Here is a 23,431-nt window from a genome sequence, read left to right as displayed (position 1 = left end):
AGTTTGGTGTAAAATTTCAATTTTTAAAAGATCCCAAATAATGAGATTTGGCCCAAATACTAGAAAAAGCTAGTATTTGGGATATTTGTCAAAAATATTTGCCAAATAATGACAAATTGTATGGACAAACACTATTTGCCAAATTTCCCCCCAAATATTACTTGGGAAATCTATGGCCGAGTCCTTAATAGAGAGCACAACCCCAAGAATGGGCCCATATTCGATACAAATATGCAAGCCATGGGTATGAAAAAAAAACTTAGTGGGGAGCACTACCTCTCGAATGAGGCCCTACTTAGCGTAAATCTGCGAGCCATAGGTACAATCCTCAGCAAGGAGCTCTATTGCCACGAATGAGGCCCTACTCGATACGAATCCGCAAAACGCCATAGGTATTGATATTCCTTAGTAGGGCGCTACCCTTGAAATGGAGCCATATGTGACACAAATATGAATTAAGATTAGTTGAACTCTAATGCGCATACAACATCATATGAAAACTTTTTTTTCTTTCTCCCACATGCCACTTTCTCTCTATATATAAATTTTAATATATAGGAATATATGTATTTATCTTACAAATACAAATCAAAAAACAAAGATAAAAGGGAAAAAAAAAGAGAATAAAAAAAAATTACTTCTCATATTTTTTTCTCTTGAGAAATTATTTTTGCTTTTTCTCTCTCTCTTTCTCTCTCTACAACACCCACATTCTCTCTCTAAAAAAAACTGGAAATTCATCAAAAACCACACCGGTAAATCCGATTCACCTGCTTCATCTTCTTCATCATTTCGATTTTAATCCATTTTTATCCTTAACTTAGCCTCCAATAAGCAACAATCGCTTTAACAAATTAAAAAAAAAGTTTCAATAAACAAACGTCGTCGTATTATACACCTTCTGCTTTTTTTTTTTGCGCCGCCGGAGGTGGGTTGTGGTTCTCCGGTGAAGTAAGTTTCCGGTGAGAGTCCGATTACTTTGTTTTTGCCTAAAGACGTTGCGTAGATTGTGTTTTTATTGGTTTGCGATGTACTGAGTTGTGTTTTTTTTTGAAATCAATTTATGCTATAAGCATCGGATTTTTTGTGGAGTGTTGGTTTGGTTGATGGATTGGAGAGGAATTAGGGTTTTGGGGTCGTAGATTTAGTTTTTTTGGGTTGGTTTAGGGTTAGAAAGATGGTTTTTGTATTGATTTTGTTTGGTCTTCAGTGGGTAGTGACCGATCCATTGTTTTCAGTGTCGGACACTGTGTTCTGTGTTTTCATTGACTTGTGTGATTTTCTGGATCATTTTTTTTGCTGAGTTTAAGCAATTGGGTATCTGAATTTGAATTCACAGAACATGGTTGGTGCATCATACAGAGCAATTTCAAATTTTGTTAAAATAGTTTGTGATGTTCATGAAATGAACTTTAGTTTGTTTTGAGTATATTCTGTTAGCAATGTTACTTCATTTTTGTTGAGAAATGCTCTGCTTATTGATTAGTTTTGAATTTTCCTTGCGCTTCAGAGGTTTTTGGAGGGAAGAGAACTGGCATTAATACATTTGAAAGCAATTACCTTTTTGGGAAGACAAGAGCAACTGAAATTTTAATGTGAAGACACAGTATGGCTTTTTATAGGAATTACTCGAATGAAACGGTAACGTTGGATGACAAAAGCCAAGGGGAACAAAGTATGCAGGGAATTCATCAGGATGTAGGAAACGAGGAAGTGGAAGGTAGTTTGAGTGAAAATGATGATAATGGTCAATTACAAGATGAAGGTGGTGTAGAAGTGGAAACAGCTGCGGAGGATCAGGTGCCGCCTGGAAGAGGAGTTAATTTGTCTGGGAAATGGGGTTCTGGGTTTTGGAAGGATTGTCAACCGATGGGCCCCTCAGGTAGGTCTGGTTCTGGTGAGGAGTCGAAGAGTGGATCAGAGTATAAGAATGAGGAGGAATCTGATGAGGTATCTGATGGTAGGGAAGATCAGTTGGAGTCGGAAGATGAAGGAAGGCAGAAAGACATGGGGAAGAGTCGAAGTGTTCCCGCTGATGAGATGTTATCTGATGAATATTATGAACAAGATGGTGATGATCAGAGTGACTCGTTACATTACAGAGCTGCAAACCCTTCAAGTGGTTATAGTTCAAAGCCCCAGTCGAGGCCTGTTTCTGCCAGCAAGTATGCAAGTCGGAAAGCAAAAGCTTCAAAAGATCAGGATGACAATGAGTATGCTGATTACGAGGACGATGACAGTGAGGATGGTAAATTCCTTTCTTTTTAATAAACATATGTATGATGAATTTCTAGCTAGAACATGATGGGAATAGTCATTCTGATTTTCAATTGTTTCCTCTTCCGTGGTGGGACTCGCCGAGCACAGGGAAAAATAAAGGATTGTAGGAATATAAAGTAGGAGAATAGAAAAAACTAAATAACCATCCATTTAATAGATAGCTCTTATCAACCTCTTCTCTTTTCTTGCTAGTCGTCAAGAAGTTATTAGAATATATTTGTGATCGGATTCATTGTTGACTTCACCGTAACCTTTTTATTAATTGTTTTCCTATTTCTTGCAGAAGATGATCCAGATGATCCTGACTATGGTAGCACAGGCCGTGGAAAGGGCATTAAGGTGTGCTCTTATGCGTAGTGTTGGTCATATACTATTTGGCTTGCTTGGCCTTGTATTGCTTACTGGTACTTCATGCTATGTGATGAATGTTGTTACCTTTTCTATAGTATTTGCCTTCCCAACATTTGACATACCTTTTAGCATGTCCACTTTTATAATATTTGCAGTAGGAAATTTTGGTCCTTATAATTCATGTTATGTCGCCTATTTTTGAAATATAATACTTGAAAATCCCGTTTATAATATTATAGTCATAATAATGTTTGATATATTGATGGGATGAAATTTAATGATAAAATGGTGACGAGTTATATATGGTGTGAATCTTGACTCTAAAATGAAGATGGAGGTACTAAAGATTTGAGAGGGTTTTAGATGAAAATTAAGCTACATGATAGGCAGCAAAAGCAACCCTGCTCGTTTTGATAGGGCGAGCTTGTATGTTATAGCAGATCTTTTTGACTCAAAATGAGCAGAAAACAGTATCTCATGTTTTATCTTTTTCTTTTTCCAATGATCATTTATGCTTGTATGACTTTAACTGTACTCGAGAAGAATAAGATCAGAATTGGTGGCTTCCTTAATGTTAAATTTGAACTTTTCTACCTTTTTTAGGCCAACATAGATATATAACCCCTTAAAGTTGCACAAACTGTCAATTAAGCACCTTATCTAGCCTGTGTACAGTTAAACCCTCTGCTATAGTGTATTATGTGAATACCCATGACTGTCATGGCATGGTACCTAAATTTTTGAGAGTGAGTCATTTTTCCAAAACCCAAAACGGTTCTCTTTTCTCTCTCCCTTCCATGACTGACCCTTACCTCCTTTATGAAACACACTCACAAACACCATCAAACTCCACTCACTGCCACAATGGTCCGACCCCTTTCAAAAGAGTAAAGGATGAAAAATGAAGATCAATGTTGGAAACAAGAAATATTCTGGCTTGCTATTTCTCACTGGAAAATATGGAGATTCCGGCGAATTGTTTCCGGTGATCGTTCATCAATGGGATCCGCTATGCTATTTTTCTTCCCAACGTAACACATAAACATAAAAAAGCTTCATTACCTGACCCATCAATCACCTAAAAGAGACGATGGACATAATACATCATGAAGGAACATGTAAAAGGTCTTTGGGTCAAGGACTTTATGGTCAAGGAAGGAAGCGAAAGACAGGGATAGAACAAAGAAGCCACATCTAATGATATTTGCAATGGAAAAATGCCTGCAGACAGCAGAAGTTCTAAAGATGCAGGGAGGTTTATTTGATTGGGTGGAGAAAACGAGTGGGGAGGGGAAGTCTCTTTTCCCGATTTAGAAGGAGAAGATTAGGGGAGGAGAGGGGACGTGTTTTTCCATTTATTTTTTAAATTACAAACTAAGTTAAAAATATTTTTAAAAAAAAGAATATACGTGTCATTCACTGATTTGTCTATTTGACACATCATTTGTGATTCCATCTCATGCATTAGGTCTGTTTGATTCAAATGTCCACTAGAACACATGTCAAGTAGAAGTGCTTACTTGGTCATTGGCACAACCCTTAGGTGTATGACTGGCAATTCATGTCAGCTTTAATGGGTTATCTATGTATTTGACCTTTTTATATTAAGATTTGTGTCTGAGTCATCTAGCACACCTTGACTACTCCACCTTGTACTTGCTACATCTCACCAACACTAGCACCAACACAAGTACTGGTGACTCCATCCACCAAGGTTTTTAGTCAGATGGAAACAAATCACCTAACAGTCTTTTGTCTCTACCAAGATTTGAATGTGTGATCTCCCATAATTTTCATCCACTTCATTGATTTCTATACCACACCCTTGGGTGCTAAATTTTCTAGTTATTATTACTTTCATCCAGCTCGATCACTGAATCCTGCATTCTCGTTATTTATATCTGGTGTAAGTTGGTTAGTATCATTTGAAAAGTCAAGATAGCGAGTTGACTGGTATTTAGGTAAATTTGGTTTGATAATAAATCCTGGTACTTGTTCTTGGAAAAGTACGGAAATGGTAAGTAGGACTATCTTCCAATTCTTTGCAGAGTAGGGTTATATGTAACAATTTATTGTCACTTATGTGGGCTGTATTGAAACCACCAATAATATTTTTGAAGAAACTTGATGCGACTTCTTTCTGTGGTCCTTTGTGGAGCTTTTCTTGCTTATTTGATGCTTCATGCAGCTTTTCATTCCTATTGATTTGTATGCCACATTTATATATTGCTCCCTATTCTTGTCCCTTTTCAATAGGCCTCAGAGCAGATTTTAAATTTATGCTTTCCATGCCTCTTTTATGTTCCAAACATCACCCATAATTTGTTAAATTAAAAGCTCTTTTGGCCAAATGGGTTCCTATAATTGTTCACTAGTTCGTAAAGTATTATAAAGTTATCTCCAGAAAGAACAATTTTAGAACATACCATTTGCATCAGGTTGGACTCCCATGCTCGTTTTACATCAGCTTGGGGTTTCTAGGTTCTTTTATTTCAGAACCAACTTTTTTCACATCTAGGGAACTACTACCACTAATTAAACGTGCTCTATCTCGATCTATGAAAGACCCTAGCTGTGTTCAATTTGTAGCTAATAAGGTTCATGCATAGTTTAGACCTATGGTGCGCAGCACACACAAATTTTTTTTTGGAAGGGGGTGGAAGTTGAATTATGAAGAAAAATAAAACAGAAAGGAGAAAGTAGATATATGTTCTGCCATGTCACTCAAATTGTCCCATTCTTTAAATCCGAAGTTTGTCAAAACAATGGTGGATGGCTGGACTTGCTCCTTTTGTAAGCTTAACACACAGTTTGTGATCAGTAAAAGAGTTGGTACTATTTTTTAAATGACATCTTGATTCTTGGGTGATATTTTGAGAAAAGTTATTAGTATTTGGGTCTCCTTAGGTTATCAAGTAGGATGAATGGTTAATAATACTTGGATTGTACCCATGAAAAATTTAAAAAATCCTTGGATTGTAATCATAGAATTTTGGTTGGTAAACAAAAAAAAGTACTTGAATACTTGCTAATCACTTCAATAAAATCCATACTTGTTATTTGTTAAAATGAATTACCCAGTAACCGTTTTCATTTAAGCAAACTCTTGACTGAGATATTCAAAAGCTTTTAGTTCTTTAGATTTTTGGCAAGTGTTGATTTTATTTATTAAAAATACCTTAAGGATGCGCTGGAAATGTCAACAATTTTGGTTCTTTGTATGTGGTGGAATGAACTGTATATTGGGGTGTTTTGTTCTCTAAGCAACTGATTAAAAAAAAGACTTAATGTTCTCTAAGCTCAGCTGGTACTGAAACAATCGCTTCTCCTTTTCATTTGTTCAGTTTCTTGTCATTGCAGTGAGTTGGGATTTGAGTGATGTCGTGATTTTGTTCTCGTTTTTCTTTTATTGGTAAATTTGCATCAAACAATTCTAAATATAATTGTACTCGTCAAGTGACCTTGATATTTGCTTTGCTGTCACAGGACAAGGATGATGACTGGGAGGGTGGAGAGTCTGATGAGGTCAACAGTGACGATGATGAGGTGGGCATCTCCGATGAAGATGAAGAATATTGCAGAAAACCTCAAGGCAAGCAAAAGAATAGGGGTGGGCATAGTGTAAAATCTACCAGAGTAGTTAGGTCTCTTGCTACATCTGCTCGACAGAAAAGGGGTAGAACATCATATGAAGAGGGAGAATCATCAGAACATGATTCTGAAAACGAGAGTGATGAGGATTTTGGAAATAAGCCTAGAAGAGTTGCAAATCTCCGCCTTAAAAATAGTGGTAGATCTTCTGCTGCTAGTGTATCTGGCAGGAATAGTGAAATCCGAACTTCGAGTCGTCGGGCGGTTCGGAAAGTTTCATATGCAGAGAGTGAAGAGAGTGAAGAAATTGATGAGAGCAAGCAAAAGAAAGGCCAAAAGGTGTTATCATGAGTTCCATGCATACTACATTTTTCTGTGTATCTGTTGTTTGAACTTTTTTTTCTTTTTGAAAAAGTTAACTGGTATTATAAACAAAAGGAGTACGCCAATAGTGTGCTCCTACGTAATTACATCAAAAGTATGCAGGGACAGCCCAAAACAAAATCTATCACCTCTTTTGTTTGAACTTTTTCTGGTGGATGTATTTTATAGCTTGAATCTTAATTTCTTTACCTTACCGTAGTTTCTTTATGTGCATCTATATCATTGACCGTTTTCACTGGACAATGCATGAGCCATTTGCCCTTCATACAAATTGCATGTGCCTGGTGAAATTGCATTTTAAAAAACAAAAGTTCCTGGTGAAATTGCTAGTGCTTTGTGAATCTGGATTTTGATATGTTTGCTTATTATCTCACATCAGCAAGTCTTTTCATGTCCTTGCTATCTTTTTAAGCCCTGATTGATAGTGTGTAGCAATTATTTCATGCAACAGGAAGAACTTGAAGAGGAAGATTGTGACTCGATTGAGAAAGTTTTATGGCATCAGCCAAAGGGCATGGCTGAAGAAGCTGCAAGGAATAACAAATCAGCTGATCCTATGTTGTTAAGTCATTTGTATGACTCTGAACCAGATTGGAATGAGATGGAGTTTTTAATAAAATGGAAAGGCCAGTCTCATTTGCATTGTCAATGGAAGTCATTTGTTGAGCTACAAAATGTATGCCTTTTCAGATCTGCATTGAAGTAACAAATTCATGTTGCTACTCTTTCGTATGATTGGCTACATATTCTGTTACGATAGCTATATATTGAAGTGATTAATTTCAGTTTTATCTTGATTTTTTCCATGCTTGAGCAGCTTAGTGGGTTTAAGAAGGTTTTGAATTACACTAAAAGGGTCATGGAGGATGTGAAGTATAGGAAGACTGTATCCCGTGAGGAGGTGAGTTTTATGCACCATTTCTCAAGAATCTTTGAGATATATATTTCTTAGTCCAGTAGAAAGGACTTGACTTGCATGGGCTATTTTAGTTTCTCACATGTGCTTGTGGTTGTTTAGTGGAAATATTTTAAAGACAATTTAGATAGATTCAAATTTGATTTATAAATGACTTTTGCATGGTTCACGTCTTCACAGCTTTTTAGCTGATATGAAATGAGGAGCTGACTTGTGAGAACATTTGAAATTTCTGATATATGAGAAAGAGGAGTCACTGATTTACTCATGGAGCCATGATTTTTCTGTTCCTTTTTTTTTGGGTGGGGGACATTTTGCTCTTGCAGTTTTAAGCTTCAAAGTCTGTTGAAGGAGCTTCTTGCCGTTTAACTGTGTAGATGTTTCCTCTACCCCCACCCCTCCCCTAATTAAAAATAAAAAAAAATAATTTGGTTTGTATCAAAGAGATACATTTTATAGTTAACTGCATGCTTTATTTTTCAAATTATTTACAGCCTCCTCTCTTATGGCCCCTTTGTTCTGTTGTCCATTAGATCGAGGTAAATGACGTGAGCAAGGAAATGGACTTGGATATCATCAAACTGAACAGTCAGGTTTGTTGTTCTTAGAGACCTCTGTCACCTCATTGCAGTTCACACAGTTCTTAATGCTCGTTTTGGTTGACGCATACTTAGGTTGAGAGAGTTATTGCAGACAGAATCAGCAAAGATGGTTATGGTAACGTGGTGCCAGAATATTTAGTTAAATGGAAAGGGCTATCTTATGCTGAAGCAACTTGGTATGCAGATTGTTTATGCGCTTGTATTATTCTATTTGTTCTTTTGATCCTGCCTGTTGTTTTTACATAGACAATGTTTCTTGTGGTTTACTTGGAGAAGAATGGTTGGTTAACTGCGAGTACTTCTGTCTTTTCTCGCCTCTCCCTGCCTTGGATTGTTTGTTATTTGTTTTATCTGCTGAACAAATAATGTTGTATTTTTGGCTGTATAAATTGCAATTGAAGCTTGAGTTCTTAGCGGGTTTCCTTCATGTTATCTCAGGGAGAAGGATGTTGATATTGCTTTTGGTCAAGATGCCATCGATGAGTACAAGGTAGCAATTTGGTCGCATATAAGCTTTATGGTTATGTCATATCCCTCTTGGATCCACCTCCTATGCTGTAGCGTTACTGATTAATTCTTTCATTTCCTTAAGTAATGCTGTATGTATAGATATAATTAATGTATATGATCATAAATATTGAGTTTATAGTGTGAAATTAATGAGTGAACGTATTTGGATAGTAATTGTTTCTGGAAAAGTGTTTGAGAAACTTGAGTACACAGTAATTGCTTGTTTCATTTATCTGATGAATGAAATCAGCATGCCACCAATTTTATTTATAGAAAATATCACATAGGAAACGTTGGTCTTCTCCTGATAACATGCACAATACTTTAATATTCCGATATGTGATCAGTAAGATTGTCTTTGTTGGAGTATCCCATATTGGTTAAGTGACTGAGCTGTTGTCTCCTACATATGAAGTCTTTGGAAATTCTTACTTCATGAGCTTACCATTTATTTTCATTGCATCAGAGACATACCCGTTCTTGTTTTTGTGTTTTCCATTGTTGGACCTCCATGCTATCTTGGGGGTACGAGAGGGCCGAGGGGATTTGTGTGTTAAAGCTTTCCACATTTGTTGAAGTTGTAGTCATTTTGGATCGGGCTCAAGGTTCATTTTCTTATCACAGTATTTGAATCAAACCCATCCCTGTTTTTGGTTACCCAATGTTGGATCCATGTCATACTTTCCAGCCCATGGACGTGTGAGGGGGGTTATTGACTGTGCCTCACCGATTGAGGGAATGGGACCATTATTCCTTATGGTTATGGGCAATTCTCATCTCATAGCTGAGCTTTGGGGTTGAGTTTGGCAAAAGGTTTATTTTCTATACGCTTTTAAGGTCAAGAAGGTTTGTTTACTAAATTACTTTTGAATCATTGAATCTTGACCTTCTGAGGACTGATATCGGGATCTTGTTTCATTGATATGATCAAGATTGTGGTGTAGGAATTGAATTTCTTTTGCATCCTACCCTGATTGTATGGTACCTCCACACTATTGTTCTTCCATTGCATTTTCTTAATTAACTAAAAGTTGTTACTCATATTCATTTTCCTTTTCGAGACAATCAATTCGTGCCTTCTTGCTATATCTTCCTTTTTATGGTCATTTATTTTTATGGTTACTTTGTTATCTTTTTCAATATATTTGATCTAGTTCGTTTTTGGTCATGGTGAGATTATCTTCTTCTTCAAAGTTTTAAATTGTTATGCAATTTGCAGGCTCGTGAGGCTGCCATTATGGTACAAGGGAAATCAGTGGATTTCCAGCGCAAAAAGAGCAGAGGTTTTACCTTCTATCTTTCCAACTAATCTCCTCCTCTTATTCTGTTATTAACATCTGCCCACTCCAATTTCAACTCGTCATTCCATACGTTCACGTCTCTTTCTGTGTTGTCTCTAGTCTCAGATAAATTCTTAAAGGCAAATTAGAAACAGGCCTCACCCATCTCATCTGTCTTCTTTACAATATTGTTCATTGTGTTCCTTCTTACTATCTGTTGAATGTTGATGGCATTGTCAATTTAAAACTGATACCTTATTAGGTAGTTTGAGGAAGCTTGAAGAGCAGCCTGAATGGTTAAAGGGTGGGAAACTTCGAGATTATCAGCTTGAAGGCTTAAATTTTCTGGTTAATAGGTAATGCAGTTGGCTCTGCATTATGGTTGAATATGTTTTCTTCCCACTAGTTTTTGCTTTCTGATATGTCTTCTCACAGCACAGTTGGAGGAATGATACTAATGTTATATTAGCTGATGAAATGGGCCTTGGCAAAACTGTTCAGTCAGTTTCAATGCTCGGTTTTCTTCAGGCAAGGACTTCTCTTTGTTTTCTGCTCTGCAAAGTATTGCTATTTCAGTTTTGGTAAACGGTATTGTTTTTTTGTCCCTGCAGAATGCTCAGGAAATTCATGGACCATTTCTTGTTGTTGTCCCATTATCAACTCTCGCCAATTGGGCAAAAGAGTTTAGGAAATGGCTGCCTGATCTGAACGTTATTGTCTATGTCGGAGCACGTGCAAGTCGTGAGGTAAGTCTGGATTATACAATGTTCACTGTTCATACTGTATTTCGTTTGATTTAGTAATTATCTAGTTACTCAGTTGTTAACTTTAATGACTCTAGGGAAATGCTATCTGTATTCTTTTTCCAGGAATGTTGTACGATGATATTCAAGCACAATTGTGTGTGATTTTACTTCTAGTGTCTTCATTATTAATTTACTTGTCTGTACATTCTTAATTTACTTGATATGCTGTCTGCATGTTGCGGTCTTTTTTTGTTGGGTGTGATGTTTATAAATACTGAAGGGTATTTATTCTTTTTCGATTACTTCTCTGTACATTCTTTTTTCTTTGTAAGCAAACCCTGGTTTTGGCACTTCAGGAGCTGTACCCCCCCCAAAAAAAACACTCACACTCCAAGCCCAACCATTTGAGAACACTGTGCAGTGTGCTCATGAATATCGGGTGGTTTAGCCCTGAATTAATTAAAAAATATGTTAATTTCATAGTTTCAACTTATAGTAAAACTCCAATAATACCCGACTGACTGACTATACTGCTATTTACATTTCTCATTTAGAAAATAGACTCTTGTACAAGATGCAGAAGTAGAAAGCTAAAACTATTGGGTCCAGTTTCACTCATTAATTTTAGTATATGTATTCTGAATATGGTCATTTGTTGATAGTATGACGTATTTTGATCACTATTGGTTTTGTTGCTAAGAATCGTAGCTGATACACATTGCTTTATGAATTCTTGTTTGGTCAGTTCTTATCATGTTTCCCTTGGAATGCTGCTATGCTGTAAAAAATAGTTCATTGCTAGACCAGAATTCTTGTTGTTCTACTCTGAAGCAAAATACCAAATTTAGTTGAATGGGGAAGCAAGCAGGTGAGCCAACTAAATGGCTTCAGATGTTACTTGAGGATTGCATTTCTAGTAAAAGATTTTTGAGGGAAGTGTTGGAATGCAATCATTGAGTTGCTTTCCTTGAATCATCATATTAGGCTGGTGGTTGAGTATATTTTGCATAACCCTTATTAGCTGTGAATTGCTCCAAATCTCTCTCCAAAAGCTATTATTGGATATCTTGATTGTACTCTTTTGTAAACAGATAGTGCTTTTGGCTTTTTCTCATCTCTTTATATGCTGCAATGTGGGAGAATTTTGGTGCTCTTGACTTCTTCTCAACTCTCTATATGCTGCAATGTGGGAGAATCCTCTTTCTTATTTGGTTCTCCTGACCGTGCTTCTTATACTCAATTACTTCTTAATTAAGTTGAATAGATATGACTTTCTGTTGTTGCTTGTCTAGATCTTTTTTACATGCTATTTTATTTGCATGTGATCTCTGCAGGTCTGTCAACAATACGAATTCTACAATGATAATAAAGTTGGCAGGACTACCAAATTTGATGCACTGCTTACTACTTATGAGGTACTATTGAAGGACAAGGCTGTGCTTTCAAAGATAAGGTGGAACTACCTTATGGTTGATGAAGCGCACAGGTTAAAGAACAGTGAGGCTTCTCTTTATACAACACTTCTGGTATGATGACTTCTCCTGCTGAATTTCTATCAAGCATGTATATGTCGCTGGCATTTCTGAGCACTCATATATTTTCTCTCTTTTTTTTTTGTGTTTATTTTGCATCTTTAGGAGTTCAACACGAAGAACAAGTTGCTTATTACTGGTACTCCATTGCAGAACAGCGTTGAAGAACTATGGTAGGAGCTTTCTCTTCTTTTATTGTATTTCTATATTTGGTTTTACTTTGATGTCCTACTGATTAATTCATTGTGTGTGGAATATAACTTTGTTTATGAGTAGTATCTTCTAGTTAATCTGTTTGGAATGGTAATAAAAAGTCTTAAGCAGATATCACAAGCTAGGGAACATGTTTTTTGTAATTCTAGGCATAAGTTGGACCATGCCTAATTCCATGATTGAGCTTTTGCATGGCTGGAATCGAGAGGGGCTTAGGAAGAAATCTCTGAAACTTGGAACACCATACCTCAGGTCATTTGGTGGGCTATCTGGCTCGAAACAAACTATATAATCTTTGAAGGCAAAAAGAGTAACATGCACAGCCTTAAACAGAGATGTCTTTCTTTGGTAGCTTTTTGGTGCAATCTAGTTATTGTACTAGATGTATGTGGAATGTTAGACACAATAGAGGGATTGCACAACCTGTAATTATGCCTATTGCACTGGCTTAGTGCACAAATTTATAAAAGCTGTAATTACTTATTAAAAAGAAGTTACAAATGTCAAGTAATGTCTGTCTTTTCTTGCGACTGAGATTATGTCTAGAGGTTCTTTATCTTGCAAGAGTTTATTTGCCTCTGAATAGGAAAACATTTGATCACTACCTATTAAATAAAAAAAAGGATCACAGTTGGTCATCTGTATCTTTATGAATGTCTTATACTGTTGCTTTTTGATTGTTATTATTTGATCAGTTTGCAATAAGCAGAAAGCAAAGAGGTAGAAGGAATGTGCCTAGCTAACAGAAGAATGTAGGATCATCATGTGACTTGGAAAGAATGGTCTGGAAGAGACCAGGTTGAGATGCGAGTTTATGTATTACCTAGATTGTTTCAGGAAATATGCATCTAATACTCATCGACCCAGCAGAACTTAGATACTCTCCCTTGAACTGATCATGACGTGCTCTCTACCACCTATTGACAGTAGCATTTAGATACAGTTCTTCATTTTTTTTAAGGTAACTGACATCCTCCTGGGCGAGTGGTGCACAGATCAAAACTCAGTGGATAGTGGGTCCTATACCCTTCTCCACTTAAATACCAGGCTTTTGTATGCAGCAGGGCTGAATACTTGAATCCATGACGTGTATCTGGCCCACACATCACGGGCTATGCTCTTACCATTATACCAACCACAATTCTTCATCTTTTAAGCATAGTACATCGTTGAATTCAGGGCATTGACTAAAATGTTTCACTTCCCTGGCAATGAAAAAAAGAGAGAAGAGAATGCAGGCCATGTAACTTCCTAGTAATGATTATGGTGTTGCCTCTATCTATGCAATGGATGTGTTTGACATCATAAATGGAATTGCTCATCAGTGTTTCTCAAGTTCCATTCTCGAAGAATGTTCAATTATTTCTGCTTCAAGTATCTCCAAATTCATTCTCTTAAATTCTTTAGTGCCTAGCTCTGTCTCACTAGCTGCAGGGTGTATTTGTATGCTCCTTCTATTAATTAAGACACTCTTTATGAGCATTTTTGAGGCAAAACCTTTTGTTTTTGACTTCTTGTTTTAAAATTGAATTGTATTCTCCTTCTGTCACGAGTAGCTACTCAATCTACTTCTTTTTCCGCTTATCCAGTAATCTCCATCTAGACCCTTTCCTTTTCTTTTGGTATAATACTGCATGCAATCTTCTATTTTGTTTGTTTGCTTTAAAATTGAATACTTAATTGTACTCTCCTTCTATCAAGAATAACCTCCAACTAGTCTCTTTTTGTTTATTTCGGTAAGAACTGCATTCAATTCTTTTCTTGTATATCTGAGAACATCTTATTCCTACCTGTTCATTTTAGCCCCTGCATACTGGTTAAAATAGAATCTCCAGTCTTTACCTCAAAAAGAAAAAGAAAAAGAAAAAAAGAAAGAAGCGATGAATCTCCATTCTTTACCTCAAAAAGAAAGAAAAAGAAAAAAAGAAAGAAGCGATTCCCATCATTTTATAAAAGCTTTTGTGAGGTCATATATGTCTCAGTTGGTTAATATGTCTATTTGTTCATGACCTTGGCAGGGCCTTACTCCACTTTCTTGATCCTGATAAGTTCAAGAGCAAGGATGATTTTGTCCAGAATTATAAGAATCTTAGTTCATTTAATGAAATGGAGGTATCCTTAGAAATGTTATTATCCTGGTCGTTTTTGTCTGTTCTCTCTGCATGCAATTTTGTTACAGTCTGGTGAGCTTTGCATGGACGTTCTTTTTTAAGGGAATGTTATATTGTATTGTAGCTTGCGAATCTTCACAAGGAATTGAGGCCTCACATTCTCAGGAGGGTCATAAAAGATGTGGAGAAGTCACTTCCTCCAAAGATTGAACGAATTCTTAGGGTTGAGATGTCACCACTACAGAAACAGTATTGCCCATTGAATTAATGTATACTTACCTTTAAATTGTTAGCAGCACCTAGTTTTCTTAATTCAATCATTTTCCATGTTTATTTGGTAGGTATTACAAATGGATCTTGGAAAGGAATTTTCAAGACTTGAATAAAGGTGTTCGTGGGAATCAGGTTGTCAGAGGACCCTTAATCTTCTATTCCTTCATATGGATACCGTCACTTCCCTCGCTGTATTTTCTTAATATTTCTTCAAAGATTTTGACTACTTACTTTGCCTGCCATCATTTTAAGATGAGCGTAGTTTTACTTGCATAATGTGTAAATAAGTGGAAAGCTTTTATTTTCGGGTAGTGGTTGATGTGGTGTCCAAACTTCAAATCTGTTTTCGTTCCTTTAGTAATTTGAAATAAATAATAGCATTACAATGTAGATTTAATTTAATCTTCCCAAACTAGAGATCTTGATTTTTGATTTGAATGAGCGGCAGTATGGGGTTTCTCCACAAACATGAATTTTCATGACAAAGTATGGCAGAAGTAGGAAAAGAAGTTACGTGATCTCCATTGCGTTCTACTTATACGTTCCAATAGTATCTTTAGTGACCTATGCATACTAAAATAATTGTCTACGGTACAGATTATTTTCTTGATAGTACATAAAGAACTACTCTTTATTTTGCTTATGTTGGTCTTGTGAACTTTGTAGGTTTCACTTTTAAATATTGTGGTGGAGTTGAAGAAATGTTGCAATCACCCCTTTTTATTTGAAAGTGCGGACCATGGTTATGGTGGGGATGCAAATTATTTTGGCAGCACAAAATTGGAAAGAATTATACTTAGCAGTGGTAAGCTTGTTATACTTGACAAGCTGCTGGACAGATTGCATGAAACGAAGCATCGAGTGTTGATATTTTCTCAGGTTCGTAACTCCTTTTCCCTATGCTATGAGAGATGGTTTAAAAGATATGTAGAGAGCATTTATGTTACTACTCTTAGTTGTAGGAACTGTTATAGAAGGCATGTTTTGAGGCTCACTCTTAGTCATGATGATGTTCACCTGTGCTTTCAACTAGCTGAGTAAGTTCTGTCAATCCTCTTCTGAATGCAGATGGTTAGGATGCTTGACATACTGGCAGAATATTTGTCTATCAAAGGATTCCAATATCAACGGCTTGATGGTAGTACAAAGTCTGAGTTGCGCCAGCAGGCTATGGACCACTTCAATGCACCTGGTAGTGACGATTTCTGTTTTCTTCTGTCGACACGAGCTGGTGGATTGGGTATAAATCTAGCAACAGCAGACACTGTTATCATATTTGATTCTGATTGGAATCCCCAAAATGACTTGCAGGTTAGGAAGAACTTGTTTGTTTACGTGTGTTGTGTAAAGGTTTGCAATTAGCAAAATCAAAAGATGGATTTTGTGAAAAAATTGCCATGTTTAACATGCTGCTTTATGCTGTATCATCTTTGTTTGTCCTAATCAGGCAATGAGTAGAGCTCATAGGATAGGACAACAAGAAGTTGTCAACATCTACAGATTCGTTACAAGTAAAAGTGTGGAGGAAGATATCTTGGAACGTGCTAAGAAGAAGATGGTAAGACAAGATATGGATGCATTGAATGTTCGAATTCCATTGTTTTTTAATGTGACATGATATGTTGTTGAGAAATCAGGTGTGACAGTTTTGTATATTGGAGGCATGATGGTTTTATCGGTCATGTTTTACTTGCAGGTTCTTGATCATCTGGTGATTCAAAAACTGAATGCAGAGGGTAAATTAGAGAAGAAAGAAACCAAGAAAGGAAGTCTCTTTGATAAGGTATGGAATCGTAGTGGTAGAGTCACAAATATCTGATAGATTTGGTGTTAAGATTTTATTTTTGTTCTGATATAGACTGAACTCAAATAATACGATGAAGATAAAATTATATACTGTTAGAACATATTTGATCTTTAATCTTTTAGATAGTCTATATATTACTGTTTGCCTGCTGTGATTGTAGAATGAGCTCTCTGCCATCTTGAGGTTTGGCGCTGAGGAACTATTTAAGGAAGACAAAAATGACGAAGAAAGCAAGAAAAGGCTTCTCAGTTTGGATATTGATGAAATTCTTGAACGGGCTGAAAAGGTTGAAGAGAAAGGAGCTGAGGCAGAGGAAGGGAAGGAGTTGCTGAGTGCTTTTAAGGCAAGTTACAATTTCCCTTCTTGCAGATATTTTTGCTCTGTTTTTTTTCTTTTTGAAACTGGTGAAGTTGTATTCGTCAACATTAAGGACATCCTGGAGAACCTTCAAAATATTGTGGATCAAATCATACCCCAAAATAGTAATTACAAAGATCCTAAAAGATCTACTAACTGATCAGCTTCCTCTACACATTTCTCTTTACACCAAACATAGAAGGCTATAATATAATTCCATTTGATTTTCTGAATGGAAGTAAAAACTATCTTCAAAACATCTATTGTTTATTTCTATCCATACTGTCGACCATATATAGTGTGGAACTAAATTTTGCTACTTCTTTTGGCTCTTGCTCCCCCCCTCCTGATCCAGCAGCTCAAGAGACCTGCTGTATGCTCTGGCATTCTCCATTTGGTTTCTGTGAGACTGGGAAATAGTGCCCAAATCTGTGCCGTTACTTTTTAGTGTAAGAACAAATGGTTGGTTTGTCTCCACTGCCTCATTACAAGGGAAACACCTGGATACTATCTGAAATTCTCTCCTTTTGCTGTTTTTTTTCTCCTCTTTTGATTTGTCTAACTTAGTGGCGCATCTTTTCCATTTGATTTTCCCTTCTCTCCTTTTCTTGTCCTCACTAAGTTTTATTTCTCTCAGATTGGAGGTCAGGCATGCTTGAGACTTCAATTTTTCCCCTCTTTGTTCCATGTATAACCGTGCTTTGCAATTTCTCTATGCAGGTTGCCAATTTCTGTGGTGCTGAAGATGATGCAACTTTTTGGAGTCGATGGATAAAGCCAGAAGCTACTGCACACGCTGAAGTATATAATACTACTTTAGTAGGGGTTTATGCATTTCTCTAATGGTTCCTATACTGATGAATTGTTTATTTTATGATATTTTCTTTGATAGGACGCTTTGGCTCCTCGAGCTGCTCGAAATAAAAAGAGTTATGCAGAAGCTAGCCCTCTGGTGGTAACTAATAAAAGAAAGAAGGGTGTTGATGCTCAGGAAAGGTTCCCGAAGCGTCGCAAGGGAGATTTTAGCTGCACACTTCCGGCAATTGATGGTGCTTCCGCTCAAGTGAGAGGATGGTCTTTTGGGAACTTGTCAAAAAGAGACGCCACACGTTTTTCTCGTGAGGTAGGGCTAGTTAATTATGTACGTGAGTTTATTTTGGCTCTCTTGTTCTACTTATAAAATGTATTTGTTGGAAAGGACAGTTCCTTTGTTGCTTCAGTTTTTTATTTTCTTTCCATCCATGTGTTTTATTCGTGGTAACATCTCGTCTTTGATCAAATTATTTGATTGTGTAGATATCAAAATCATTAATCTCTCTAATTTTAGGTCAAGAAGTTTGGTAATGATAGCCAAATTGACTTAATATCATCAGAGGTTGGTGGGGCAGTTGAAGCGGCGCCAACTGAAGCTCAAGTTGAGCTTTTTGACTCATTAATTGATGGCTGTAGAGAAGCAGTTAAAGGTGAAGTTGTTGACCCAAAGGTTTGTATAGTTCATAATGTACTTTTGAAGAGTTGGGCGATGATGCACTTGAGCTGACATTTCGTGTGTTTTCACCTTCAGGGACCTCTCTTAGATTTTTTTGGTGTTCCTGTGAAGGCTGATGAACTATTGGGCCGTGTTGAGGAACTTCAACTCCTAGCAAAGCGCATTTCTCGATATGCAGATCCTGTCTCGCAGTTCCGTGCTTTGGCTTATCTAAAGCCTGCAACTTGGTCTAAAGGTTGTGGCTGGAACCAGAGTAAGTTGAAGCCCTTTTTTATTGTTAGACTCTTGTTCTTTCCATTTTCCTTCCCATTTCATCTTGGAAAATTCTGTGGTTGCCTTAACTCCTTTATTTGGTAGAGGATGACGCCAGACTGCTTCTTGGAATTCATTATCATGGATTTGGCAACTGGGAAAAGATACGGTTAGATGAAAAACTTGGCCTCATGAAGAAGATTGCTCCAGTGGAATTACAACATCATGAGACTTTCTTGCCAAGAGCTCCGCAGTTGAAGGAGAGAGCTTCTCAACTTCTGCAAATGGTATAGAATACTCACTCCTGAGTCTCTACATTCATTAAAATTGCTTGTTATTTCCATCTTTCCATATTATGCCATCATTTTCCTTTCAATTGCTGTCGAGAGCATTGTGTAGTTTGCTAGTGAGACAGATCAGACAAAAAATATATTTTGTAACCGAGAATCAGCACTTTATTATCTAATTGAAAAATTCAGGATGACAAAAAGGACATGAACATAACTTATCAAATTACAATCTTAGAACTGAGATTGTACTTCATTTCTGGAAGCTGCGTCTATGTGCTACAGGGAAGTGTTGATGCATGATTTAGCAGACTTTGATGTGTCTAAGGGACTAATACAATTGTCTGTTAACCCATAGCATCTTGAAATTTCAGTCCTTGTGTTCTTTTACTAGAAGTAATAATGTATGTGGGGTTTTGCTCCGTGTCAATGAATGTTTGGTAATAAATTTGCTGTGTCCAAAATGCTATTGAAGAAATTCAACGCAGATTAGAGAGTGGTATTATTTAGACTGTCATTTGAATATGCTTCTAGGAGTAAATAAGAGAAATCACTTAATCAAACTTACAAGGGTTCCCTCCCCTCTCCCTATATCATCGGTTAAACAGAGTAATGGATAATCAGTAATAACTTAAGTAGAAAGATTACCCTTGGATTTTGTATTTTGTATTTTGTTTCTTGGGTCAGCAAAGCTTTTTTTAAATTTTTTTTGAGGGGTGAAGTATTTTATTGGTGTGAACCAGCAAAGTTGGAGAAGGCTCTAAAAAGTTACTTCGCTGAGAACAGTAAGAACCAAGAAAATCTATCATGGCAGAAGGATCTAAACATAATCTATGGCCATGTTACACATAGAAATATGCAAAAGAGCACGCATTTTTACTCAAGATTAAGAGCCTATTTGGATTGGCTTATTTCAAGTGCTTTTAAGCCAAAAGTAGCTTTTAAGCAGTTTATAGTGTTTGGGTAAAATAAAAAAAATGCTTATAAGCGTTTGTTTTCAAGTCAAAATAACAAAAATTAGCCAAAAGTCATACGTTAGAATTTCTAACTTATTGCTTGACTTATAAGTCATAAGTCAAAAGCCAATTCAAACAGGCACCAAGACTTTCTACCTGAAAAGTGGAAAGGCAGGAGGATCTGCATGGTTCATGTTCATTGTGCAGTGTTTCCAAGTCCCTCCACATTAGCTTTATTGGTCCATTCAAAGTTTAATGTTTGGGTTACATACTAAAATTCAAATTCAAAAAAAATGTTTGGCTTACATACGTTCTTTACCTCTCCAATATTACCTTTTTTTTTGATAATCGAGAAAATTTCCCAAGAGTTGGTGGTGCACAGTTTGAAAGTCGGTAGATAGTGGGCCTGCTCCTCTGCCCTTCTTCACTTAAATACCAAGATTCTGTTTGCGGCAGAATATAATTCTGTGACACGCACCTAAACCACACCTGATACTTTGCGCTCTTATCACTCAGACCAAAGCCCTCGGTTCACCTCCTCTAGTTGTACTAAACAACACAAAGGCGAAAGATGAATTCTTTTCTTGGTCAGAAAAAGATTGACCTGCCCCATTTACACTTCTTCTTCTCTTGCCTTCAAGAAGGAAAATAGCGATGCCATATTAGTATGTTCTGGTCTCATTGCGTGGGGAGTCATTGACATAAATAGTGAACTCCATCAGCGTGGTGCTCATGCTGCTGCTTTTATATCAGTCAGGACATGATCTCTATTTTTACAATGGTCAACTGTATCAATATCTTTGATTTGTTCAACCACAAGTCTTCAGTGTGCTTCTTTCTGACTTTTGATACCTGCTTTACCAGCAACTAGCAAGTGCAGTGAATGCATATAGTTGCCTCTTCTTGAAACTCCGTTGTGTTTGTTGTTGTATTTTCTTCCTCTTAGTTTGCAGATGTTCTTCCAGCTGTAGGATGTGGAAGTTAACTAATCTTTTTATGTTGTGTGTGGATTCTAAGAACTTTAGCTTTTCAGTTACTTGTATACCTTACCCTCATTAGTTTTGCTACCAGGAAGTTGCAGCTGTTGGTGGGAAGAACACTAGTTTAAAAGTGGGCCGTAAGACTTCCAACAAGCAGAAGGAAAGCCTTCCCAGCACCACAGCACCTCTTGGAAAGGGTAAACAAAGTAAATTAAGCTCATCTGGAAATGCTAAAATGGGTAGAGGCAGAGCTGCTAAAGGTCAAAAGAAGGTTGAACCGTTGGTCAAAGAGGAAGGTGAAATGTCAGATAATGAGGAAGTTTATGAGCAGTTTAAAGAGGTGAAATGGATGGAATGGTGTGAAGATGTGATGATGTATGAGGAAAAGACGCTTAAGCGTCTTCAAAGATTGCAAACTACTAGTGCTGATCTCCCTAAGGACAAGGTTAATATTCTAAATTCAGTTCTCTCTCTCTCCCTCTATTTCTATCTCTCTTTCAATGGGTCTGAATCTTTTTATCGCACCAGGTGTTGGCCAAAATACGGAACTACTTGCAGCTTCTTGGTCGCAGGATTGATCAAATAGTTTTCGAATATGAGAATGAATCACATAAGCAAGAAAGTAAGCCTCTTATGTTATCATTATTTGGTTTAAGCTTTATAGTTTATAACTTACTGCTCCTTCTCGAGCCCCTCTCTACCTGAAGTGGAGGTGTGGGTGCATGAGTCCTTTTCTCTTAGTTATGAAACAGCATATGAATGTGGAAATGGAACACTATGCTTTCTCTCTTAATTTCTCTCCTCCTAAATGCATTAGTTAACAGGGCTCATTTAAAATTTGGCTACAGGGATGACAGTCCGTTTATGGAATTATGTCTCAACATTTTCAAATTTGTCTGGCGAGAAGCTTCGTCAGATTTATTCTAAACTTAAACAGGAGCAACATGTAGAAGGACGGGTAGGACCGTCGCAATTTAATGGTTCTGCACCTGCGCATCCAACGCCAGGTTTTATTCCCCGAGGTTTTGATGCAGCTAAATTTGAAGCATGGAAACGAAGGAAAAGAGCTGAAGCTGATGTTCATTCGCAAGTTCAGCCCCAACATCAAAGAGCTTTGCCTAATGGTACACGCCTTCCTGAACCCAACTTATCATCAGGGATTCTTGGCGCAGCTCCTTTAGATAGCAAACAGTCAGGTAATGGTAGGCCTTACAGAACACATCAGTCTGGCCTGCCCCAGAGACCAGGTTTCTCGTCCGGTCCCAGATAGCTTCTTCTACTGGACATAAACTGCCATAGTGCCCCTGCAGGAAAGCCATTCAATTTTGTCTCAGTGGCTTTTGCTGCTTCGATCTAATATTCTTTACCTGGAATTGCGTTGGTCCATGGGAATACAAATTTTTGCTAATTCCTTGGCCACTTACCTGCTATTCTGAAGCCAACTGTAAACCAAAGGACTGCATCATTTAGAAGCCAGAAACGGTGAACTTGGAGGCGCCATTCCTAGATCCAGGAGATGAAGATTTGGTTATATTGAAATTTCTAGGGCACAGATTTCTTCCCTTTATAGATAAAATCCCAGTCTTTTTTTTGTTGTTTTGAAGTATATAATGGATAGTGAAAGAGCATTTCCTTAGGTCATATGTGACAGTTTGTCACAGTCTGTATGTATTATGCTTTTTGCGAAGTGTACATTATCAAATTTTGCTTATTCAATAACTCAACATTATTCTTTACTCCACTTGACTACTCTTCTCCATTGATTAGTTTTCTGCATTTACTGGTTTCTTCATGCACGACGCCGCTGCCGATGTGTTTTTACCAGGTTTAGAGTTTTACCTTTTTATCTTGCATTACCATAAAGTACAGCTCAGTTATGTATACTTGTGACGAGAGCTCACATTCAATTTCTTTACTGTGTTGAGGGTCTCTGTTTATATTGTTACTGATTCAGGTAATATGAGCGTTGCTATTGATTTTTTTTTCAAGTATAAATAAACTCAGCAGAATTGATTCTCAGTATTGTGTTAATGAAGTCACGAACAACTATCAACGAATATCATTGAATGGAAAATTGATTAGAATAACTTTAGTGTATTGATTTCAAATTTAGATTATATAGTGTCTATCGAGGATTTACAAAATCAAATATATATTTTGAAACTCAATTTACTTTTATTATAACTTATTCAACTAGACTATCGAAATTCTACGCTTAAGACCTTATATTCAAAATTAAGTGTATTAAAATATAAATAAATAGTTTTCTAATGTAATTTAAGATAATAGGAAAATACGTCAATAAAGATATTTAACAAAAATATTTATCTTCTTCATGAAATTTCATTAAAATAAATTCATAAATATTAAAATCAATATACTTCTAGAATGTCTAAATATAATTTTTTTATAGCATAGAAAATATACGTGTTTGATTTTAAAATACAAGTGGCACGCACATCTAAAAATAAATAAATAGAGTCATATTACAATTTACAAGGACCTTTAATTAGC

At 36.7% G+C, this 23,431-nt stretch overlaps 1 protein-coding gene across 1 annotated transcript; it reads left to right on the top strand.

Annotated features, from left to right (window-relative positions):
- Positions 1–649: 649 nt before the first annotated feature.
- LOC125870797 (protein CHROMATIN REMODELING 5) lies at positions 650–22,658 on the top strand. The gene is made up of 31 exons (XM_049551313.1): positions 650–962; positions 1,511–2,248; positions 2,564–2,619; positions 6,118–6,561; positions 7,058–7,282; positions 7,424–7,507; positions 8,056–8,115; positions 8,197–8,300; positions 8,563–8,614; positions 9,854–9,917; positions 10,177–10,270; positions 10,355–10,442; positions 10,526–10,660; positions 11,995–12,186; positions 12,298–12,365; positions 14,424–14,517; positions 14,641–14,765; positions 14,858–14,921; positions 15,456–15,668; positions 15,858–16,100; positions 16,237–16,347; positions 16,486–16,572; positions 16,757–16,939; positions 17,674–17,754; positions 17,846–18,076; positions 18,281–18,436; positions 18,518–18,695; positions 18,800–18,981; positions 21,009–21,362; positions 21,446–21,539; positions 21,766–22,658. The coding sequence occupies exons 2-31, from the start codon at positions 1,609–1,611 to the stop codon at positions 22,185–22,187; spliced, it is 5,124 nt and encodes a 1,707-aa protein (XP_049407270.1). The 5' UTR covers positions 650–962; positions 1,511–1,608; the 3' UTR covers positions 22,188–22,658.
- The last annotated feature ends 773 nt before the right edge of the window (positions 22,659–23,431 follow it).

This window comes from Solanum stenotomum, chromosome 7, assembly GCF_019186545.1.
Source record: "Solanum stenotomum isolate F172 chromosome 7, ASM1918654v1, whole genome shotgun sequence".
Taxonomy (NCBI): Eukaryota; Viridiplantae; Streptophyta; class Magnoliopsida; order Solanales; family Solanaceae; genus Solanum; species Solanum stenotomum.
The sequence above is the reverse complement of the archived record's forward strand: the minus strand, read 5'-3'. Positions and strand labels throughout refer to the sequence as shown.

Coding starts and splice junctions, on each gene's coding strand:
- LOC125870797 (XM_049551313.1), top strand. CDS start 1,609: ATGGCTTTTTATAGGAATTACTCGAATGAAACGGTAACGTTGGATGAC. Junction 7,283..7,423: donor CATTTGTTGAGCTACAAAAT/GTATGCCTTTTC, acceptor ATGCTTGAGCAG/CTTAGTGGGTTTAAGAAGGT. Junction 18,437..18,517: donor GTGAAGTTGTTGACCCAAAG/GTTTGTATAGTT, acceptor TTTCACCTTCAG/GGACCTCTCTTAGATTTTTT.